The sequence below is a fragment of the Eptatretus burgeri genome, chromosome 11, assembly GCF_056783735.1.
Source record: "Eptatretus burgeri isolate ZD-2024b chromosome 11, Ebu_testis_v1, whole genome shotgun sequence".
Classification (NCBI taxonomy): domain Eukaryota; kingdom Metazoa; phylum Chordata; class Myxini; order Myxiniformes; family Myxinidae; genus Eptatretus; species Eptatretus burgeri.
Genome location: NC_140971.1, coordinates 95,339,586 through 95,358,790, shown reverse-complemented (window position 1 = coordinate 95,358,790; position 19,205 = coordinate 95,339,586). Strand labels below are relative to the sequence as shown.

General features: G+C 44.4%; 1 protein-coding gene across 8 annotated transcripts in view; it reads right to left on the bottom strand.

Annotated features, from left to right (window-relative positions):
* Positions 1-19,205, bottom strand: part of EEPD1 (endonuclease/exonuclease/phosphatase family domain containing 1) — a 104,868-nt gene that overhangs the window by 65,883 nt on the left and 19,780 nt on the right. For 7 of the 8 annotated variants that reach the window (XR_015049601.1, XM_085847495.1, XM_085847490.1 and 4 more), the window contains exon 2: positions 14,455-14,922. Coding sequence is in view for 7 of the 8 variants with exons in the window: in XM_085847495.1 (XP_085703621.1) it covers positions 14,455-14,916 (462 nt within the window). In the remaining variant the exon portion in view is untranslated. Of the gene's footprint in view, positions 1-14,454; positions 14,923-19,205 lie in introns of those variants that run through there. The other variant, XM_085847496.1, reaches the window with a different exon arrangement.

Here is a 19,205-nt window from a genome sequence, read left to right as displayed (position 1 = left end):
TACCCCTGTTCCTAGATTCTGTCTTTTGCACTTGAGAAGGGAGAGAATGTTCTTTCAACATTTGACTCTGACTCTGCTACTGGACCGGATGGCAACAGCTCATGTCCTACAAACATGCTCTTGCACATCCTCTCTCTACCCTCTTCACCCTGTCATTTGTGTTTGGTTATCTTCCATCAACTTGGAAATCCACCAACATCACTGCATTGTATAAAAAAGGTGCAAAAACTGATCTCCTTCACGACAGACCTATTAGCTTACTTCCAATCATCAGCAAGGTCAAGGAATCAATCATCACAATTGATATTAAATCATTCCTTTTCTCCAACAACCTCACCTCAGATCACCAGTTTTGGTTCGGACATGAGATCAGGGTTGTGTCTGGACATATCTCGTGCTTTTGATACAGTCTGGCATCCTGTCTTATTCTCCAAGCACTCAGACTATGGCATCCAAGGTCAACTCCACACGACGTATTGACTTCCTCTACCCTCGTACACAACGTGTGGCACTCAATGGAATTCTTTCATCTCCTCTCCCTGTCAAGACTGAGTTGCCCCAATACAGTGTTCTGCACCCAGTCCCATACCTGATCCTCATCATTGATCTCTGACTCTGGAGAAATCCTTTTTAGTGGATTTTAAATTTTTTACAAATATCAAACTATTTGCTGATGACTCCATCATCTGCCATGACATCCCTCATCCTTTAGATAGGCAGGCTGCAGCCTCTTCCCCCTCTTCAGACGTTGAAAAATTAATTAATTAATTTAAAAAACCCACAAACTGGTAAAACACTTGGAATATGTTTTTCAATCCTGACAAATATTACACTCACACTATCTCTCTTTGAAATGACCTACTGGCAAACCCTTCTATACACTTTGTTCGCAATGCTCTTCAGGAAGTTCAGTCATTCAAACTCCTGGGTCTCACCATCAGCCATGATCTTTCTTGGGCAAACCACATTTCAAAGCTGGTCTCCAGAGTCAAATGCTGACTGCGCATCCTCAGTCGTACAAGTCTTCCCTTGGGACACCTGAACTCCTATCCACCTGTGAGGGCTTCATCCACTGCTTTATGGAGTACTGCTCTCCCCAATGGCCTGGCTCCCCTGCCTCACTCAGCTCGACGACATGGAAATCAAAGCTTTTAAGATTATTGGAATCTCCGATGATGAAGCTGAGTCTATGGGCCGATTACTTCATGATCACAGATAGGTCAGGAGTTTCTCTGTCTTCTCCAGTCTCCTTTCTGGTCTTGCACCCTCTGCTCGTTCCATGCTTTGTTCACCCCTCCCCCCAGGTTTCCACAAGGCACACACAGTCCACCATCAACCCCCTTCTGGTGAAACTATCTAGAATCACGGCTTGGCTCCACTCATTTGTTCCTCTTTTCCCCCACCTGTGGAATCAACTTTCACATTCTCTTCAACTTCATCCCTCCCTCCAGGTCTTACAAGACAGCTGTCCACCACAATCTCCGATCGTCCCCAATCAAAAAACCATGATCCTTTCTGCCCTCGTTAACCCCACCCCAATCCCTCGTCCTTCCAAATTTCAAGTTTTCTGTCCTGAGAGTTTCCTTCTATATCCATATTGTCCACCCCATGCATTCTCTCCTGCCCCCCCCCCCCCACTGTTTGTTTGCCTCCCTTGGCCTTCGGCTCTGCTGTTGCTGTTTCCCCCTCTCTCTGTTGTTGCGAACCCAATTTCAAAAAGGCTGAGAATCAAAGCCAGACAAGACAGCTCCCAGGTAAGTGTATCACATCTGCACCATCCAAGTCATACACTGTGTCAGTGCCTCACCCAAATTTTATAAATCTCTGCCCTAAATCGACAAAGAGCACGATTTCAGCACCGTTTCCACACTCCCAGGAATAATGCAAACCAGGAACCTGGTGCTGCACTGTAAATAAACCATAAAAGTAGTCTGTAGTGGCATCGGGGTGCATGTTCTTTATCATACATCAATGTAGTGTGCTATTTTCAGAAAATTGGCATTTACTTAAGGACCAGAGTGCAATTAGATTGTTTGTCTCTTCCCTCCCCCTGCCACCTCCCAGATTTTTGGGACCATGAAGTCCCAATTTGGCCCTTTTTGACATTATGGTGTTGACATTACCTTCTTCACATTATAATTAAAGAAGAGGGTTAGAACCAGTTATTCATATACTCGAGGCAAGTCAACAGACTGTTGACTGTCAACATTCTTTCACATCTATTTGAGACTCATCACACCCACTCTATTCTTCAGCCTAACCCAGCCCACCTGGTAGAACACTATATTCATCAAGCTACCTTTGTCTCCTTCATCAGGTTTTTGCTATGTTGTGTATCTCCACTCCTTCATCCCTATACTTTCTCACCTCTGTAACAACATTCGCAGCTCCACGTAGTCATGGTTTTCTTGCATTCTTTCAAGATGTCCACTTTCCAACACCTCCTGCCAACACCCATTAATCCATCCCGTTGTTTATTCCTAATGATCCCATTACATCACATCTGGCATTGGCGTCTTGAATCCTGAATATTCATTCTGTGCCCAATGCTTTTCAGCTTCAAAAATGCATTGTTTTATAGTTCATTGGTAAGATTTGAATAGTGTATCGATCAAAACTCGAAAATAGAATTTGATGGGAAGGCGTCAATGGATAATGCCTCCACCCACATGAGATGTCAACCCACTGTTGTTTGATTTCAATTAAAGGTCACAGAGACAGACAGACAACGAGACAGAGACAGAGACAGAGAGAGACAGAGACAGAGAGAGGCAGAGACAGAGAGAGGCAGGCAGAGAGGCAGGCAGAGAGGCAAAATATCAGATGCTTCTAACTCGTCATGATCTGCAAAATGATTACCAAAAACATGACCTCCGACCTGTTGAACCCCAAATTGAAACGGTTCATAAGAACAGAACATACAATACACTGCCTATGGGAAGTCTACACCCCCTTTCAAAATTTTCACCTTTTGTTGCCTTGCAGCCTGGAATTAAATTTACACTTTTTACACAACGCAACCTACAACTTCCAAGTGAAAAACTAATTATACAAATTTCAGAATAATAATTAAAAATACAAAACTAGAATATCTTGGTTTGACAAGTGTCCACCCCCCCCCCCCCAAGTTAATACTTAGTGGAAAACACCTTTAACAGCAATTGCAGTTGTGAGTTCGGCCTGGTGTTGGCTTAGTGGTTAGGGTGGTGGCTTGGGATCCTAGGATTCTGAGTTCAAGCCCCGTTGGGCCACTGAATTTTAATATACCAGGAAGTTGACTCAGCCTGTCATCCTTCCGAGGTTGGCAAAATGAGTACCAGTGTACTGGTAAGGGGGACACTGCATCAGCGGCATTGCCATGTCCCAACCAATGATGCAACCAAGCAGCCACAAGCTGTACTCGATAGAGAGAGAGTTGTGAGTTTGTTGGGATAGGTCTCCACCAACTTTTCACACCTTGATTGGGAAATATTTGCCGATTCTTCTGTCCAAAACTGTTCAAGCTCAGTAAAGTTGTGTGGGGAGCGTTGATGGACAGCGATCTTCAAGTCATGCCACAGATTTTCGATTGGATATAGGTTGGGGCTCTAAATGGGCCACTCAAGGACATTTATATTTTAATTTCTTTGCCACTCCAGTGCAGCTTCGAGTCGTCGTCGTCATGTTGAAAGGTGAACTTCCATCCCAATTTCAGCTTTCTTTCGGAGGGCAGCAGGTTTTCCTCTAACATTTTTCTGTATTTTGCTCCATCCATTTTACCTTCTATCCAGACATGTGCCCCAGTCCCTGCTGATGAGAAACATCCTCACAACATGATGCTGCCACCACCATGCTTCACAGTAAGGATGGTGTTCTTTGGATGATGTGCTGTGGTTGGGTTTGCGACAAATAATGTTTTGTAATTAGAGCAAAAAGTTCCATCTTGGTTTCGTCAGACCACAAAACTTTTTTTCCACATGGCTTTAAAATCTCTGGAGTGTGTGTTTTGCATACCTCAAACGGGACTCAAGGTGGGCTTTTTTGAGTCATGGCTTCCTTCTTGCAACACTACCATACAGGCCAGACTTGTGGATGCTTGGGATATTGTTGTCACATGCACACAGTGACCAGTCTTTGTCATAAAGCCCTGTAGCTCTTTCAAAGTTGCCATTGGACTCTTGGTGGCCTCTCTGATCAGTCTCCTCCTTGCTTGGTCAACCAGTTTGGAGCGACGGCCTGATATAGACAGGGTCTTGGTGGTACCATATGCCTTCCACTTCTTAATGATTGCCTTGACTGTGCTACAAGGGATATTCAAGGCCTTTGAAGTATTTTTATATCCATCCCCTGATCTGTGCCTTTCCACAACTTTATCCCGGAGGTCTTTTGAAAGCTCCTTGGTTCTCATGGTTGAGTCTTTGCTGTGAAATGCACTACCCAGCAGAGGAAACCTGCAGGAGCAGATGATTTTATTCTGAAATACAATTACTATTGTATTTCACACATTAATTTACAATTGCCATTATAAGGGGGGGGGGGTGTGGACACTTATTCAACCAAGATATATTAGTTTTATATTTTTTATCATCTGAAATTTGTCGAATTTGTGGGTTACGATGTGTAAATAAAAAGGTGGAAAAAGGCTGATTTAATGCAGTTGAATTCCAAGCAATAAGGCAACAAAAGGTGAAAAATTTGAAAGGAGGTGAAGGCTTTCTACAGGCACTGTACCAGAGATGCCAACTTTTGGAAATCAGAATTAGGGAGGATTTGCAACCGACACCAAATAATGTGCGCTAAGCGCACATCTCGAGCGCGGTGCGCTCGACCCTTGCGGCGGGGTCCAGGGCCCGCCTTAGGGTCCTGGAAGCTCTAGGGTTCTAGACGCTCTCTAGTGCCCTCTGAGCCCTATTTTGGAGCATTTAACATGTTAAGAATTCCCACTTTTTGAACAAAAAAAGGGGAAAATTGTGCACTTTTTAATGTTACATGTATGTTAATATTAGTAAGTTAGGGGACAATCAAAGATTAACAAAAAGCACAAAAGAAGCAATATTTTTCTTACCTTACTGGCTGGTACTACTGCTGCTTGCTTTTTCCATGGCAGCTTTGCTGAGTGACAGCTGTGTGGCTCTTTTAGCCCTTCTGATTATGTCTTTGCTGTATTCTCTCTGGTAGCAAGGGGTGCTATGAGCTAGTTTTTCAATTAAGAGAGCTTCCAGGGTTTTGACACTCAAATTGGGACGAAATTCAGTATGATTCTTCCGTACAAGACTGAGTGCCCGCTCACATGATGCGTTCGAATGAGGAATGACCAAGATTCCCTTCATCACTTTGCTCAAATTAGGATACTTCTTGGCACCAGTGCAGGGATCTGTGAGCTGTGAAATCCGATGCCACTGCTCATCCACTCTCACTGTCTCAGTAGCAATTGTAGCTATGGAGGCGTCTGCCTGGTAGTGAGCGAATTCACTCTCAAGACTGTCTATGTCACTATCACCGCCACTGAACAGACAGGGGAATTTCTTGATGAAAAACTCAACACAGTCAAACCCCACTTCTTGGTGTAGCTTAACATCCAGCACCTGAGCATGCTTGGCTAATTCATCATCTAGCGGCCAGGTTTTGAAGATGTAATTGCAGGCTTTCACATAATATGAGCGAACTGCACTGAAGAAACCTTGGATGTCTGACTCACTCAGAGTGAAGGTGCATTTCTTGAGACTCCTTTGTTCCCTTATATACAGTTTGGCATCGTTCCCAATCATGAGGTCCTCATCATTCTTCTGATGATTTCTGTCAGAGAAGGGTACATTTACCAGAGCAACCGATGACACCGATGGTTTCAAAAACCGTACGAAGATATCTTTCAGAAGACCATTCAATTCTCCGTGCAGGAGATGAATACAGGGTTCGTCTCTTTGGAGCAGAAGATTCCCCTTCTCAAAAAGCTTGTTAGCATATCGAAGGAAGAAACAATAGAGTTTTGTTTGTGGAGACAAGAACATCCTGTTGACACGTTTTTCTCTAGATTCCTGCACAGTGTTTGAGGAAGATGCGCTTTTAGTTGTAGAACTCGTAGTACACTTAGCCGCAGGGCGATCACACTTGCGTTTACTGCCAGCAGAAGAGGTCAGACTCGTAGTACCAGATCCAATTTTACGTTTGAGGAGAGAGCTTGAGGTAGGTGCAGCCAAGGAAGAAGACCTCTGATTCGAAGGTTTTGCTGAGCTTCTATCAAGTGATTTGGCAAAAGCAGAACTTAACTTGGGTCCTTCTTTGCCTGTAGATGGGACTATCACAGTCTTTCTCGACTCTGAAGGGATCTGCTTTGTAGATGAACGTGATGAATGGCCGGTGATCTACCTGCTCTCAGCATTGGTTTTGGTGCTGTCCCTGCTGTCTTCTTCGCAGCAGATACTGCAGTGGTAGTGGTGAATGCTGCTCCACTAGTGCTTGATCCTGCAGTGCCAGTACTGGCAGTAGATACAGTGCCGTCCTTCTTGCTCGTTGTTAGAGTCTTGGCTACAGTTGGTTGCATTTTTCTTCGTACTTCTTCTTTGAAGAAGAGGCGAAGTGGCTCCCACTGTTCAATCAGCCTGTCTAGGCACTGACCAAGGGACAGCCACCTTGTTGCGACATGCTTCAGAATCTTGTGTGTCGGGGCATCACAGAGTTCTTGCAGTGCTTTCACTCCTTTGACGCGTTTACTACTTTTGTCCAAGTAGTAGTAAATATCGATGAGAAAGTCATCTAATTCAATGGGTAAGGCCTGAGCCGCCTTCTTGGCTGTATTGTGCATCATATGGCAAGGGCATCCCATGATGTAGCACTCTGGATTTTGTTTGTGGATATAAGCAGCGACTCCTTTGTGCTTGCCCACCATGACAGAGGCATTATCAGCACAAAAGGAAACACAATTTCCCCACGGAATTTTCCTGTCACTGAACTCATGATCAAACAGTTTGAAAATGTTTTCTCCAGTGGAATCTTGTTTGCACGCAGGCAAACTTAGCAAACCTTGCTTCACAATCCCAGCACTGTTGTCATAGTACGAAATCAGGACAGGATATAGCTGGGCCTCACCACTGTCATTGCTACCGTCTGAAGCTAGGCTAAATGGAGCTAGTCTAGCAATATCGGCAATAGATGAAGCAGTAACATTTGACAACTCACCAATTATTGCTGAAGTTTTTGTTCTTGCACATCCATACTTTGAAGCAACTTTTGAATCTGGAAACATCTTTTGAAATAGAGGTCCAGCATGATCTGAGACTGATATGGGCAAGTTATGTTCCACAATAAATCCACTAAAGAGAAGTTCCGCTCGGGTAACATCCTCTTCCTCGCTTGTCCCTTGTTTGGTGAAATAATTCAGAAGTGTACCGGTACTCGTGCTCGAAGATCTCTCCTTTGCAATGTCTGTGTGCCGTTTGCTTCCAACGTGCTTCCGAATATCATCGCGACCTCCGTGCTCAACTGAAATATCAACGCTGCATACTGTACAATACGCATGATGAATTCCTCTTTCAGACTTTCAAATACACGGGTATTGGAGACTGTATTCGGTCTTGTACTTCTGAGACCATTTCTTGGTCTTCGTAAGCTTCTTTTCTGCCATTTCGTAATCAACATCGAGGGCTTGAAGCATCGGTAACTTCGAAGTCGATGTTCCACAGCTGCAGCGCGACTCGTAGAACTCTAGCGGCTGTTAAACACCGCACGGTGGTCGCGACCGCCGGGCTGGTACGGGGCCCAGCTGCATGCAGTGAGCGTATCGCATGCATATACACTGTGCATACATACCGCATGCACTGTATTGCACACATACCGCATGCACTAAATCTCAGTGCATGATCGCATAAGCGAGATCCAGACCCAATGTTTCGCTGCTCCTCATTTGAATTTGCAATTTTTTACGTACAATTTGGTAGCAGCGAACGTTATGGAGTTACCACATGCTATACGTAGCAGACGATGCTTTTCATTCAATTCTCATACTAGTACATTCTGATTAGTGAACAGTGCAAAAATATCAAAATTTCGGGAGGATAAGGATAGTGATCGTAAGGGCGGGAGTTTGGGTGAATTTTCGGAAGCCTCCCGATGAAATCGGGAGGGTTGGCATTGCTGCTGTACTTGTGCCAAGTTGCAGTTGAAATCCCTTCGGTGGTCCACAAGTTATTGTGGTAATAAAGATTTTCAATGAAAGGTCACGTGATCATCGACCTTTACCCTTTTAAATCCAAAATCTAACCAGTTAATATTTGCATCATACTATACATACTTGTACCAAGTTTGGTCAAAATCCCTTTTCAGTAGTTCACAAGTTATCATGACAATAAAAATCTGCTACACACGCATGGAGAAAAAGAGAGAAAGCGAGAAAGCGAGAAAGAGAGAAAGAGAGAAAGCGAGAAAGCGAGAAAGCGAGAAAGCGAGAAAGCGAGAAAGCGAGAAAGCGAGAAAGCGAGAAAGCGAGAAAGCGAGAAAGCGAGAAAGAGAGAAAGAGAGAAAGAGAGAAAGAGAGAAAGAGAGAAAGAAAGAGAGAAAGAGAGAAAGAGAGAAAGAGAGAAAGAGAGAAAGAGAGAAAGAAAGAGAGAAAGAGAGAAAGAGAGAAAGAGAGAAAGAAAGAGAGAAAGAGAGAAAGAGAGAAAGAAAGAGAGAAAGAGAGAAAGAGAGAAAGAGAGAAAGAAAGAGAGAAAGAGAGAAAGAAAGAGAGAAAGAGAGAAAGAGAGAAAGAGAGAAAGAGAGAAAGAGAGAAAGAGAGAAAGAGAGAAAGAAAGAGAGAAAGAGAGAAAGAGAGAAAGAGAGAAAGAGAGAAAGAAAGAAACAAAGAGAGAAAGAGAGAAAGAGAGAAAGAGAGAAAGAGAGAAAGAGAGAAAGAGAGAAAGAGAGAAAGAGAGAAAGAGAGAAAGAGAGAAAGAGAGAAAGAGAGAAAGAGAGAAAGAGAGAAAGAGAGAAAGAGAGAAAGAGAGAGAAAGAGAGAAAGAGAGAAAGAGAGAAAGAGAGAAAGAGAGAAAGAGAGAGAGAGACACAGCCAGACAGACAAACCAAAACACATAATGCCCCCAGTTCCTTTGGCTGTGGAAGCCAAAAAAAGAAAAAAAAAACCCAAAATTATGAAATTCACATTTTACTTGCTATAATTTGGAAAATAAAATGGACAAAAAGTGATCAACACAAAACAAATGAAATAATTTATGAAAATTAATGCATGTGATGTTTCAACAAATCCTGCCCATATTTTTCTCTTCCAATTTTATTGAACATTCTGAAAATTATGGATAGCTGTAAACTTGTATATCATGGCTGCTTACAACCGTTGTATTCTTCACAACTCTACCACTACAGAACTCATCACAACTGAAAATGGAGCAAAAGAGCAGCATAGTAAGAAATGATATCACACAAAAATAAATTGCAATAGTGAGGGAATGAAGCAAATTGAAAGCATCAATTTGCATTTTTGGCTTTTGTAAATTCCAACAAATAAAATTTTGCATTGCCTTGCGTCTCAAGAAAGAAGTGAAAAATGCTGCGATAGCTGCTTTGTTTGACACCCTTGGAAAACAGCAACGAGAGCGAAGTGGATAGCGTGCCATCACAAATCTCCACGCTTCCTGCCTGAAGCAAAGTTGAAAGATGGAAAAAGGTTCCACCAGGAATGAGCTGACATCAAATTTAGAGTGAGAGAAAAGAAAATCCGTTTTCACCCCATGACCCAAACCCGTGACCCAGTGTAATGGCCATCCCAGGGACCACACACACAAATTGATGAATCAACCTGCCGGTGCAACATCGGGATAACGGGTTTTAGCTGGGTCAAGATTCGAACCAAGGATAGACAATTTCGAGGAGAGCACCTCAAGGCCGGGGGTCCCCAAAATATTTTTGATCATGGGCCAGAACAAAAATTCCTTTGCACCTTGCAGGCCACACAAAGACATTTTAAACATGTAAAAGGTACATCCTGTGGAATAAATCCCTTTAAGATGTTCTTGGATAAAAGTTTATCTATTTTTTGTCCATTCCCACGAACATTCTTCTTTCAGGAAATTAGGGTCGTTAAGCAGGCATATTACAGCAACAACTGAATACAATTGATAGACAACAGTACCCTAGTCGTGGCTTCACCGCACCATCTGTTCTGCATGGGGAGATATAGAGATGCAGATGCATGTCTATCCTCTTTCGTGACGAGATGAGCACTGAAGAACATGGCCATGGGTGGTGGAGATTGGGGGGAGGGGCAGGGGGAGGAGGGGGTCGGCAGAGTACGTGTGTGCCAAAATATTTGAAGCAAGGGCACTCGGGCAGAAAAACATAACCTCCTTCCACCTTCGGTGGCGGTGGTAATGATAAGCGAGCAATACCACGGCATAATTTGACACCCATAGTAGTTCACCAAGGTTACGAAGAGCTTCGAGTCAGAGAACTGTGACTACCATCCATTGTGACAAGATGGGTGCTGACAAAGATGAGCATGGGTGGTGCAGGAGGAATGAGGGTGGAGGAGTATTCGTGCAGTAAAATATTTGAAATTTAGGCATGCAATACTTTGACATCAACTGAGGACTACAGCAGCAAACAACACCGGGCATCATGAGAAGGCAAGAGCTGCAAAAGGGTAAATAAATAAATAAAAATTCAAAACTTCAATAAATGTATCTTCACAGAACGGCATGTTTAGGAAACGCAGTCAGGGCAAACTACCTGTTTCACCAATTGTGATATAGTACAATCACAATCTAAAAATCAATAAGTAATATTGTTGCGAATCTGGAAGCCATGAGCACCCAACATACAGGTCTTATAGAACAGTTATATCGGGGTAAGTATGTGTTTTAGTTCGGGTCCCCGTCCCTCGTTTAATGGGAGAATAAATGTTCATGCGCTGTGAGTTATTTTGATAGTTAGGGTTTTAACATCACTCACAACAACTACGGCTCCGACATCTCCAACTACAACAACGATAACCCTCTGCTCCCGGCATTCTCCGCTCGCTCGCTGGTATGCGGGCGTGTTCAGAAGTCGTTCGGGGATGGAATTCCATTCCCAAATATGGACATGAACAGATTCGCTTGGCGGCGCGCCAAGTAAGGGAATGCGTCGTGTCCCACCCAACGATGAGCGGACTGAATTCCATTCCCAAATATGGTCATGAATCAGTTCGTTTGGACCGCGCCCGAGAGCGAGCCACGCCTGAGCGAACCATGCCCGAGAGTGAGCCACGCCTGAGCGAACCGTGCCCGAGAGCGGGTCACGAGGAGCGAACCGCACCCGAGAGCGATAAAAGAGACATCGAGTGAGAGAATGGAGAGATCGGGAGAGCGAGGGAATCGGCCAGAGCGTCAGGATCTGCAGAAGCGTCAGAATCTGGTAGAGCGCGTGAGGATCTGCTGGAGCTCGGAGGGGAAGACGCATCTCTCGAGGCTGGGCGAAAGGCATCTCGTCGCTGGTGTGCTCGGGTTCAGGGCTCGTGGCTGGCGAAGTCCGCGTCCGGCTGCCCTGGTTCCTTCTTGGCCGACTGGTGCTCCGGGAAGGTGCGGACGTCGAGCCACGTGGTGCGGCAAGGTAGCCTGCTATCTTCTCTTCCCTCAGCTCGTCTTCCCTCCAAGCCGAAGGTATAATAAAGACCACTTTGGGTCCGTTTCTTTTGGGTGTGCGTCTGCGTGTGGGCCCGTCTGCAAGTAGGAATTGTTTAAGTGCTCTTTGCTGTACATACTTGCATCTCGAGAGTCGGATAACTCTGCCTTCTTGCATGCTCCCCTGCCCCTTTATAAATAAATAATTTGTTAAATGTATCAGTTCGTTGCTGTGTTTCTTCCATTGGCTAAAGGCCCAGTCACACCTTGGCGTTTTAGCCAGCTTATGCCGATTTTTTGAAAATTTGTCTAAAACGCTGGTACACGTCAAATACGTTATGGGTAAGTTTTGATAACATTGAGAGCACGCTGAAAAACACTGCCATACGTCGTTGTACGCTGGCTTTAAACGTTGTACTTTTCGGTTGTCCTCAAATTTTCCATGCTTGAAATTTTAAGACTGATGCCAGCGTATGACTCACACGTTCCGCATAACGCTGGCCATAAGTTGGAGGCACGTCACGCGATCGTTGACACATTACTTGTAAGTTACTCATAAGTCGAAACACAGAGGTAATGTCTAGCGTACCCGAAACTTATTTCTAACCTACGAGTAACGTGTTGTACTCACGTTACACGATGGTTTGACACACATCGACACACGTTACTTGTAAGGTGCTCATAAGTCGAAACACGTCAAGGTAATGGTTAGCGTCAGTGTTCCAGACTCCCTGGTTTTTTTTATTTTTTTATTTTTATTTTTCTTCCTTCCTTGGGTATCATGGTGATTTTGACACTTCGATTTCTAGTGCGGTTATAATATAATATAATTAATAGGCTGCCACTCAACGATTTAAATCATAACCGCACTGTACACTGAACACCGTCATACTGAAGAAAAAAAAAAAACTGGGAGTCTGGAACACTGACACTTACCATTACCTTGATGTGTTTCGACTTATGAGTACCTTTCAAGTAACGTATGTCGATGTGTGTCAACGATCGTGTAACGTGCGTACAATTTATTCCCATCGCATGTGGAGCGTGTGTCATACGGCAAGTACGTCATAAAATTTTCAACATGTTTAAAATTACAAGACTTACTCCACTTACTACGACGTATGATAGCGTACTTTAGCGTACTATTCACGCATACCAAACTTACCCATACCGTATTCGACGTGCGCCAGCGTTTTAGACGCATTTTTCAGAGGTCGGCATACGCTGGCAAGATCGCCAAGGTGTGACTTCGATGTTGACACTTCCATTTCTGCGGCGGTTATGATTTGAATCGTTGTGCGGCAGCCTTTTAATAGGCTACACCACGTGATCGTCGGCGATGCCTGCAGCGTGCTATGCCTAAGTGAGACTATCGTTGGGCATAGGTTGGGAAGGCCAACAACAGGTTCAGCATTCGTTGGTATAAGTTATCTATAACACAACGAAACGTTGTGTGTCCGTTACTCATATGTTGTGCATAAAACCAAGTCGTTGTGAATACGTCCGAATCTTTAAAAAAAACATCAAAAGTTCAACGTAAGCCAGCATTTTACATACATTTTAATACGTTGCCATTGCTGGCTAAAACATCAAGGTGCGACTGGACCTTTAGCATGACGTGTGTTGGTGAATTATAAAGGCTGTTGCCGCTATAAATGTGCGTTTGGACCGACAGAACTTCGGCAACCGTCCGCTTGGGTTGCGCACGGGTCGGGCACGCTAACGGCTCAACTCGTACGAGGGCCATCGAGGGTGTGAGTACTCGGTAACTCGCCACGTGGAGTTCTATGTATTTTGAAGATTGACAAATAACCCTGTACCACTTGGTGGAATTATTGACGACTCACGGCCCGGTAAGGGACCTGTACCTGTCGGAGTTTTCCGAAAGGTACGATCTAAATTCCGGGTGCTCGGTCGAGTCGACTCTGCAGCTCCACCTAGCGGTCGTACTCGTTGCCGATACCCGGCTCCGCAACAATATTACTATCAAATATCGAAGGTAATAAGATAAAATCAATCCAGCAAAGTTAAGATTCGCAATGAAATGGAAGCAAGATACGACTAGAGAAAATATTTTCCTTCATATATGTACCATCAAGCCAGCCATGTTCATCCCAGCTGAATCACCTCCTGCATTTATCATTTATCAAGCTGCGATGAATGGTTAAACACCAGAGGCCATTAACAGATAATTAGGGCCAGATAGAATAGAAGAACATGAGGGGATGAACTCAGGAATTATTTAGCAGTTAAATTGGTACAATGCAATCAAGACATTGATGGGGGTTTAGGATTAGCTCTGCAGCTGAATGATGATGATGCCTGCTGTCCAGATGTGGACTGAGGTTCGCATTTTGAGGACACTTTCTCTGGGCCATTCTGTCAACCCAAGGCAAACCCTTGAACTAAACAGCCAAAATGGTCATTGAGGAAGAAACTTGGATGGTAAGCCACCAATTTGCTGATCAACACCAAAGCAAGTTATCAGAAGCAAAAACTTACATTTTAAAAACTTCTTCGACAACAGACGACCGACACAAACCCTCCACAGACGAGTGTTCCGTTGTTACAATTTAGTAATATTTAGTGATGGTTTCCGCAAGATAATATTTATTTTCAATGCGTGTTTTGGTAACAAACGAGTGAAATCTACTGACATCTTAAAATGATTTTATACCATGTTTATATTGTGAGAGCATTTCAAAATAACAATCCAAAAAAAAATCAACTATGGCGGCACCATTTACATCTTTTACGTCACACAGCAATTTGCCTTTGTTTTGTCATTTCCAAATCAACTGTTGTGAAGCTCAAGCAAACAGACACCACTACAAGTGATGGCGTAGGAACTGACAGACAATGGCAGAGTGAATATACAACATCTCACCGGGGCGGCACCAGCAAGTCGCGTAGGACTGATGAGACGTCCGGTCCAAATTTCTGAACGAATGAGCTCGAGATTGGCGGCACCGACACCAGGTACAAGAGCAACGTCCTCGACACGCCGAAAGCCTCCGATGATCCTCCGATGACGTACCATTGCTTGGGCCATTGCCCGTGAAACCCCCGGCAGCGTCATCAGCTGCTCCTCTGTCGCCAGATTAACATTGAGACGCTCAGCAAGGGGCAACGCTGTTAGGGAATCCTCCGCAGAGCCAGTCTCTTCACCAACAGCAGGGTGACCAGAGATATCCCGGAAGTTGCACACGGCACTGACCTTCCGTTTATGCCAAGTTCTACCGACGACTGCACCATTGCTGTTGGTCTTGCAACGCCCAGAACACCGAGATGTGCTTGTGCCATTGACTCCAGACGACTTGCGGCTGTGACATGTTAGACTTCCACCCATGATGGTCTGGGGGTGGGGGAATGGGGCAGGAAGGGTGGGAAGGAAATCCCCCCAAAAAGGACAAAAATTAAAGATTACCTTTGTAATCAACTTTAACCAAACACCAACAGCAACATCATGAGTCAAAACACAAGCAGTTGAGCACTGTTTATTGAGTATAACATGAAATTTTAAAAAAAATTGTTCTTATATTAATGGAAATCCAGCACGCCAAACAATGTTATTGTTGCTGCTGCTCCACTCCATCAGAGCAGAGAACTCACAACTTTCAAAAAAAAAAAAAAAAAAAGAAGAAGAATATTATCCCTTCTCACCTTTCCCTCCCATAACACGCGACTTCCCTCTTCCTTTTTCCTTGCTTTTTACATTTCCGATCCCACTTTGATAATGAAGGTATTCACCACTCACCTTCACGGTCTTATTTCTTCAAACTCTTCCTTTACTCTGCTCCCCTCTTCTTCATTAAAAACAAGCTCAAATGAGCTAAGATTCTCGTCCTCTTAATGATGACGTCATAAAAACGAATATGACGTCATTGTGATGTATCAAGTTTGCAATAAATTATCTGTGCTAATGCCCGGATTGATTCCCACAAACAAAATTCAAACAGTTTGCCTAGTTTCGGAGATAATGGGAGAGGCGATTTCCATTAGCGCGATATTATGACGTCAACTTTTTTTATCGGAAGAATTTCCAAAATTGGAGATGGTCACTGCCTGCGCGTGGGCTTTCTGCATATATATATAGCAAGTTTCACGAAGATCCGATGCAAACTCTGGGTTGTGAAACAAAAAATAGGAATGAGGTCATAAAAATTGATATGACGTCACAGTATAGTGATGTATCATATGTGCCGTAATTCATCTCTGCGAATGCCCTGTTCGATTCCCGCAAACAGAATTCAAAAAGCTTGCCTAGATTGAGATAATTTTTTTTAGGCGATTGCCATTAGCGGAGATATTTTGACGTCACAACTTTTTTTCTTGGAGGAATTTTCAAAATCTGAGATGGTTACTGTCTGCAAAGGGAATTTTTACATATACAGTATATGCCAAGTTTCAGGAAGTTTCGATGAAAACTGTAGGCTGTGAAACAAAAAAGTCCACAAGAAGAAGATGAAGAACAACAACGTGAGTAAGACTTAGAGATCCTCCACGAGAATCTAAAAACAAAAAACAGTCTCTTCAAATGTTTAGACTCTCGACTCTCTCTGCCGTGCTCTTCTTCTTCTTCACAAACCTGAGTACTTTTCGACCTTTCTTTCATCCCGTGTCGAAAAATTCCATTGTTACAACACTTCCTTCCTTCATTCTCTCAATTCTTCTGGACTCCATCCATCCTCCAATGTAGTTAAATTAATTTCTGACCGACAATTTTTAAAAATCACATTTTGCAATAGTTGCTCGTCTTCCATTATTAATTGTTCTTTTTTCCAACTTCAGTGCAAATTCATCCCACCTCCTCAAATCTACCTCCTCCCGTTATACCCCCTCCTTACTCCCCATCCTACCTCCTCTTTTTGTTCCTCTCCATTGCCCTCTGCTTTAGTAACAGCTCCACCTCTGGTATCCCAAACTGTATGGTTTTCAAATGTCCGTGGGCTCCGTTCCAACCGAACAAGTATCTTACTCGCTTATTCATTCAGTGCACTTCTCAATATCTCAAACATGCTCCCTCTTTCACCATCACACCTCCCCCGCTTCCCACCCCCTCAAATCTTGCTCCTCTGCCAGCCCACTCACAGATTTACCATACCTCTACTCAATCATTCGTCCCCTCTCCACACACCTCCCTTCTCCCTCTTCCCCCATGACTGTGCATGCTCTCATCGTCTCCGCTCCCTCTCAATTCAGCCACCTCCTCCCTTTTCAAGGCAAAAATCACTCTCCCCCCCCCCTCACAAAGTTTCACCTTCACCTTTCTCAAAAGCTCCCCCCCCCCCACACCTTTCTCCCTAAATTCTCTCCCCTCACCACTCCCCTTCAAATGTCCCCCCACCTTCTCAAAGCTGCCACCCTCATCCACAAAGCTGCCTCCTTGCCCCACCCTCTCTTTTCCAAATTATTCCCCCACCTCCTACAATCTCCTACTTCCCTTTGCCCCTTATCTTATGACTTACCACCACAACTCATCCCTTCACAACCTGGCTCTTTGTCCTCCTCCGCATCCGACCCTCTCCCCTAGCTCTTCTGCAATCTCCGACACACTGCCGACAACTCTCCCAACCTCCACTTCTCCTCCCTCATCCTACCTTCCCCCTCCCCTCTCCTCCTCTGCTCCCAAAGCCTCCTCTCCCTCTTTCTTAACAGTGTGGAGCTCAAACATCCGAGGCCTTCGCTCTAACATGACTGATCTCTCCATACAGCTTGCCACTGCCAACAGAAACTTTCCTCCTTAAAGACATCTCTGACTCCTTAGTTTCTCTCCCTGGTTACTCCCTCCTGTGGTATGACAGACATGAGCCTCGTCCTGGTGGCAGAGTTACTCCCTTTATCAAAAAGTCTATCCCTCACTCTCCAGTTTCTCACAGCGTTCTGGGCCCTGTGTTTTTTCTGGTTTTCTTCAATGATCTCTCCGACTCTCTGGCAAATCCTCTTTATCTCTTTGCTGATGACTCAACCATCTGTCGCACCATCTGTCATCCCTCGGATCGGCAAGCAGCAGCTTCTTCACTCTGCAGATCTGGATAAAAATCACAAACTGGTCCAACATGTGGAACATGTCTTTCAATCCTGACAAATATCTCACACCCTCACCATGTCTCTCTGAAAGGACAACCTGGACCCCTGCCCCCCTTCCCCCATCTACTCTCTCAACAATCCTCTTGAAGAAGTCCTTTCATTCAAGCTTCTGGGTCTCACTATCTGCCATGATCTTTCCTGGGAAAGCCACATTTCCAAGCTGGCCTCCAAAGCCAGTTGCCGACTGGGAATCCTCCCTTGACACACCGAAGCTTCTGACCACATACAAAGCTTTCGTCTGCAGCCTGATGAAGTACTGCTCTCCCCCCTGGGCTGGTGCTCCTGCCTCTCACCTTTCTCGGCTCCACGCTGTGGAAACCAAGGCATATGGGATCATTGGTGTCTCCCACGATGAGGCTGAATCTTTGGATCACTCACTCTCTCACTGCAGGCAGGTCTTTCTGTCTTCCACAGTCTCCTCTCTGGTCTCACCCCCCTCCTCCCCCCCCCCACACACTACAACTGTTTATTGATGGCTACTACTGCGTTCTTAATTTCAGAATCTCAAGGTGAAGATTCCAAATGATAAATGGACAGCAACATGATGAAGGATGATGGTGATCGTTACATTTTGTTCGCAATAAAACCGCCTCTTAATTTTCTGATCTCACAACTAACCACTCTCCTCACACAACTCCATTATTTGCCAGCTTGTTTTTCACATTGTGGGTGAAAACACTAATTTTTAACGTGTGACGCCTCATTGATGATAGAGGACCCAAACCCCGCTACATGTTCGGTTCCATCCATCCATTGGAACCATACTCTGTACAGAGTGTTGGTGCTGCCCAAGCAGTCTGCTGGGCTATTGGGCACAATCCTGGAAGGACCGCTACTCCGACACAGGATACCAGCAAGCTGGCACTCATTTTGCCGACCTCGGAAGGATGACAAACAGAGTCAACCCCACCTGGTATTAATTCAACAGCCAAGTGGGATTTGAACTCAGGATCCTCTGTGGAAGGATCCCAAGCCAACCACCCTAACCATGAAGCCAACAGCAGGCATGTTCGGTTCAATGGTGGAACAAAGTTGCCAAGTTGGCCGTTGGAGGTTTATCCCCAGAGACAATGGAGGAACAAGTGAGAAACAAACCTGCATAGGAATATTTCCCCATCGTCCCATATTTCCATTTTGTTAATCCAAGGACTGCAAGTTCTTCCCAACTATCACCTATCATTTTTTTTTCACCCCCACAAAACAGCCTGGAAACACAACTAAAACTTTGGAACAAACAGTGACCAGGTACTTTCAGTAAATCCTTGTGACGAAAATGCACGCTTCCCTTTTGGGGTTGTGGTCCACAATAAAGCTCTGTGGAGATCTTTCCCACTATAAATATATAATCCAAAATTACAAAACCGTCGACATGTTCACACATCTCAAATTGATGGCAATTAGCTTCATGTTAAGGTTTGTTTTTTGCTTATTACTATTAATTTTATCCTATTAAGATGTCGGTATATTTAAACTTTAAAGCCGAGTGGGCTGCTTGAGGCCAACTATAAACTCACGCCATGTGACACGTGCCAAGCCGTATATCTCAGG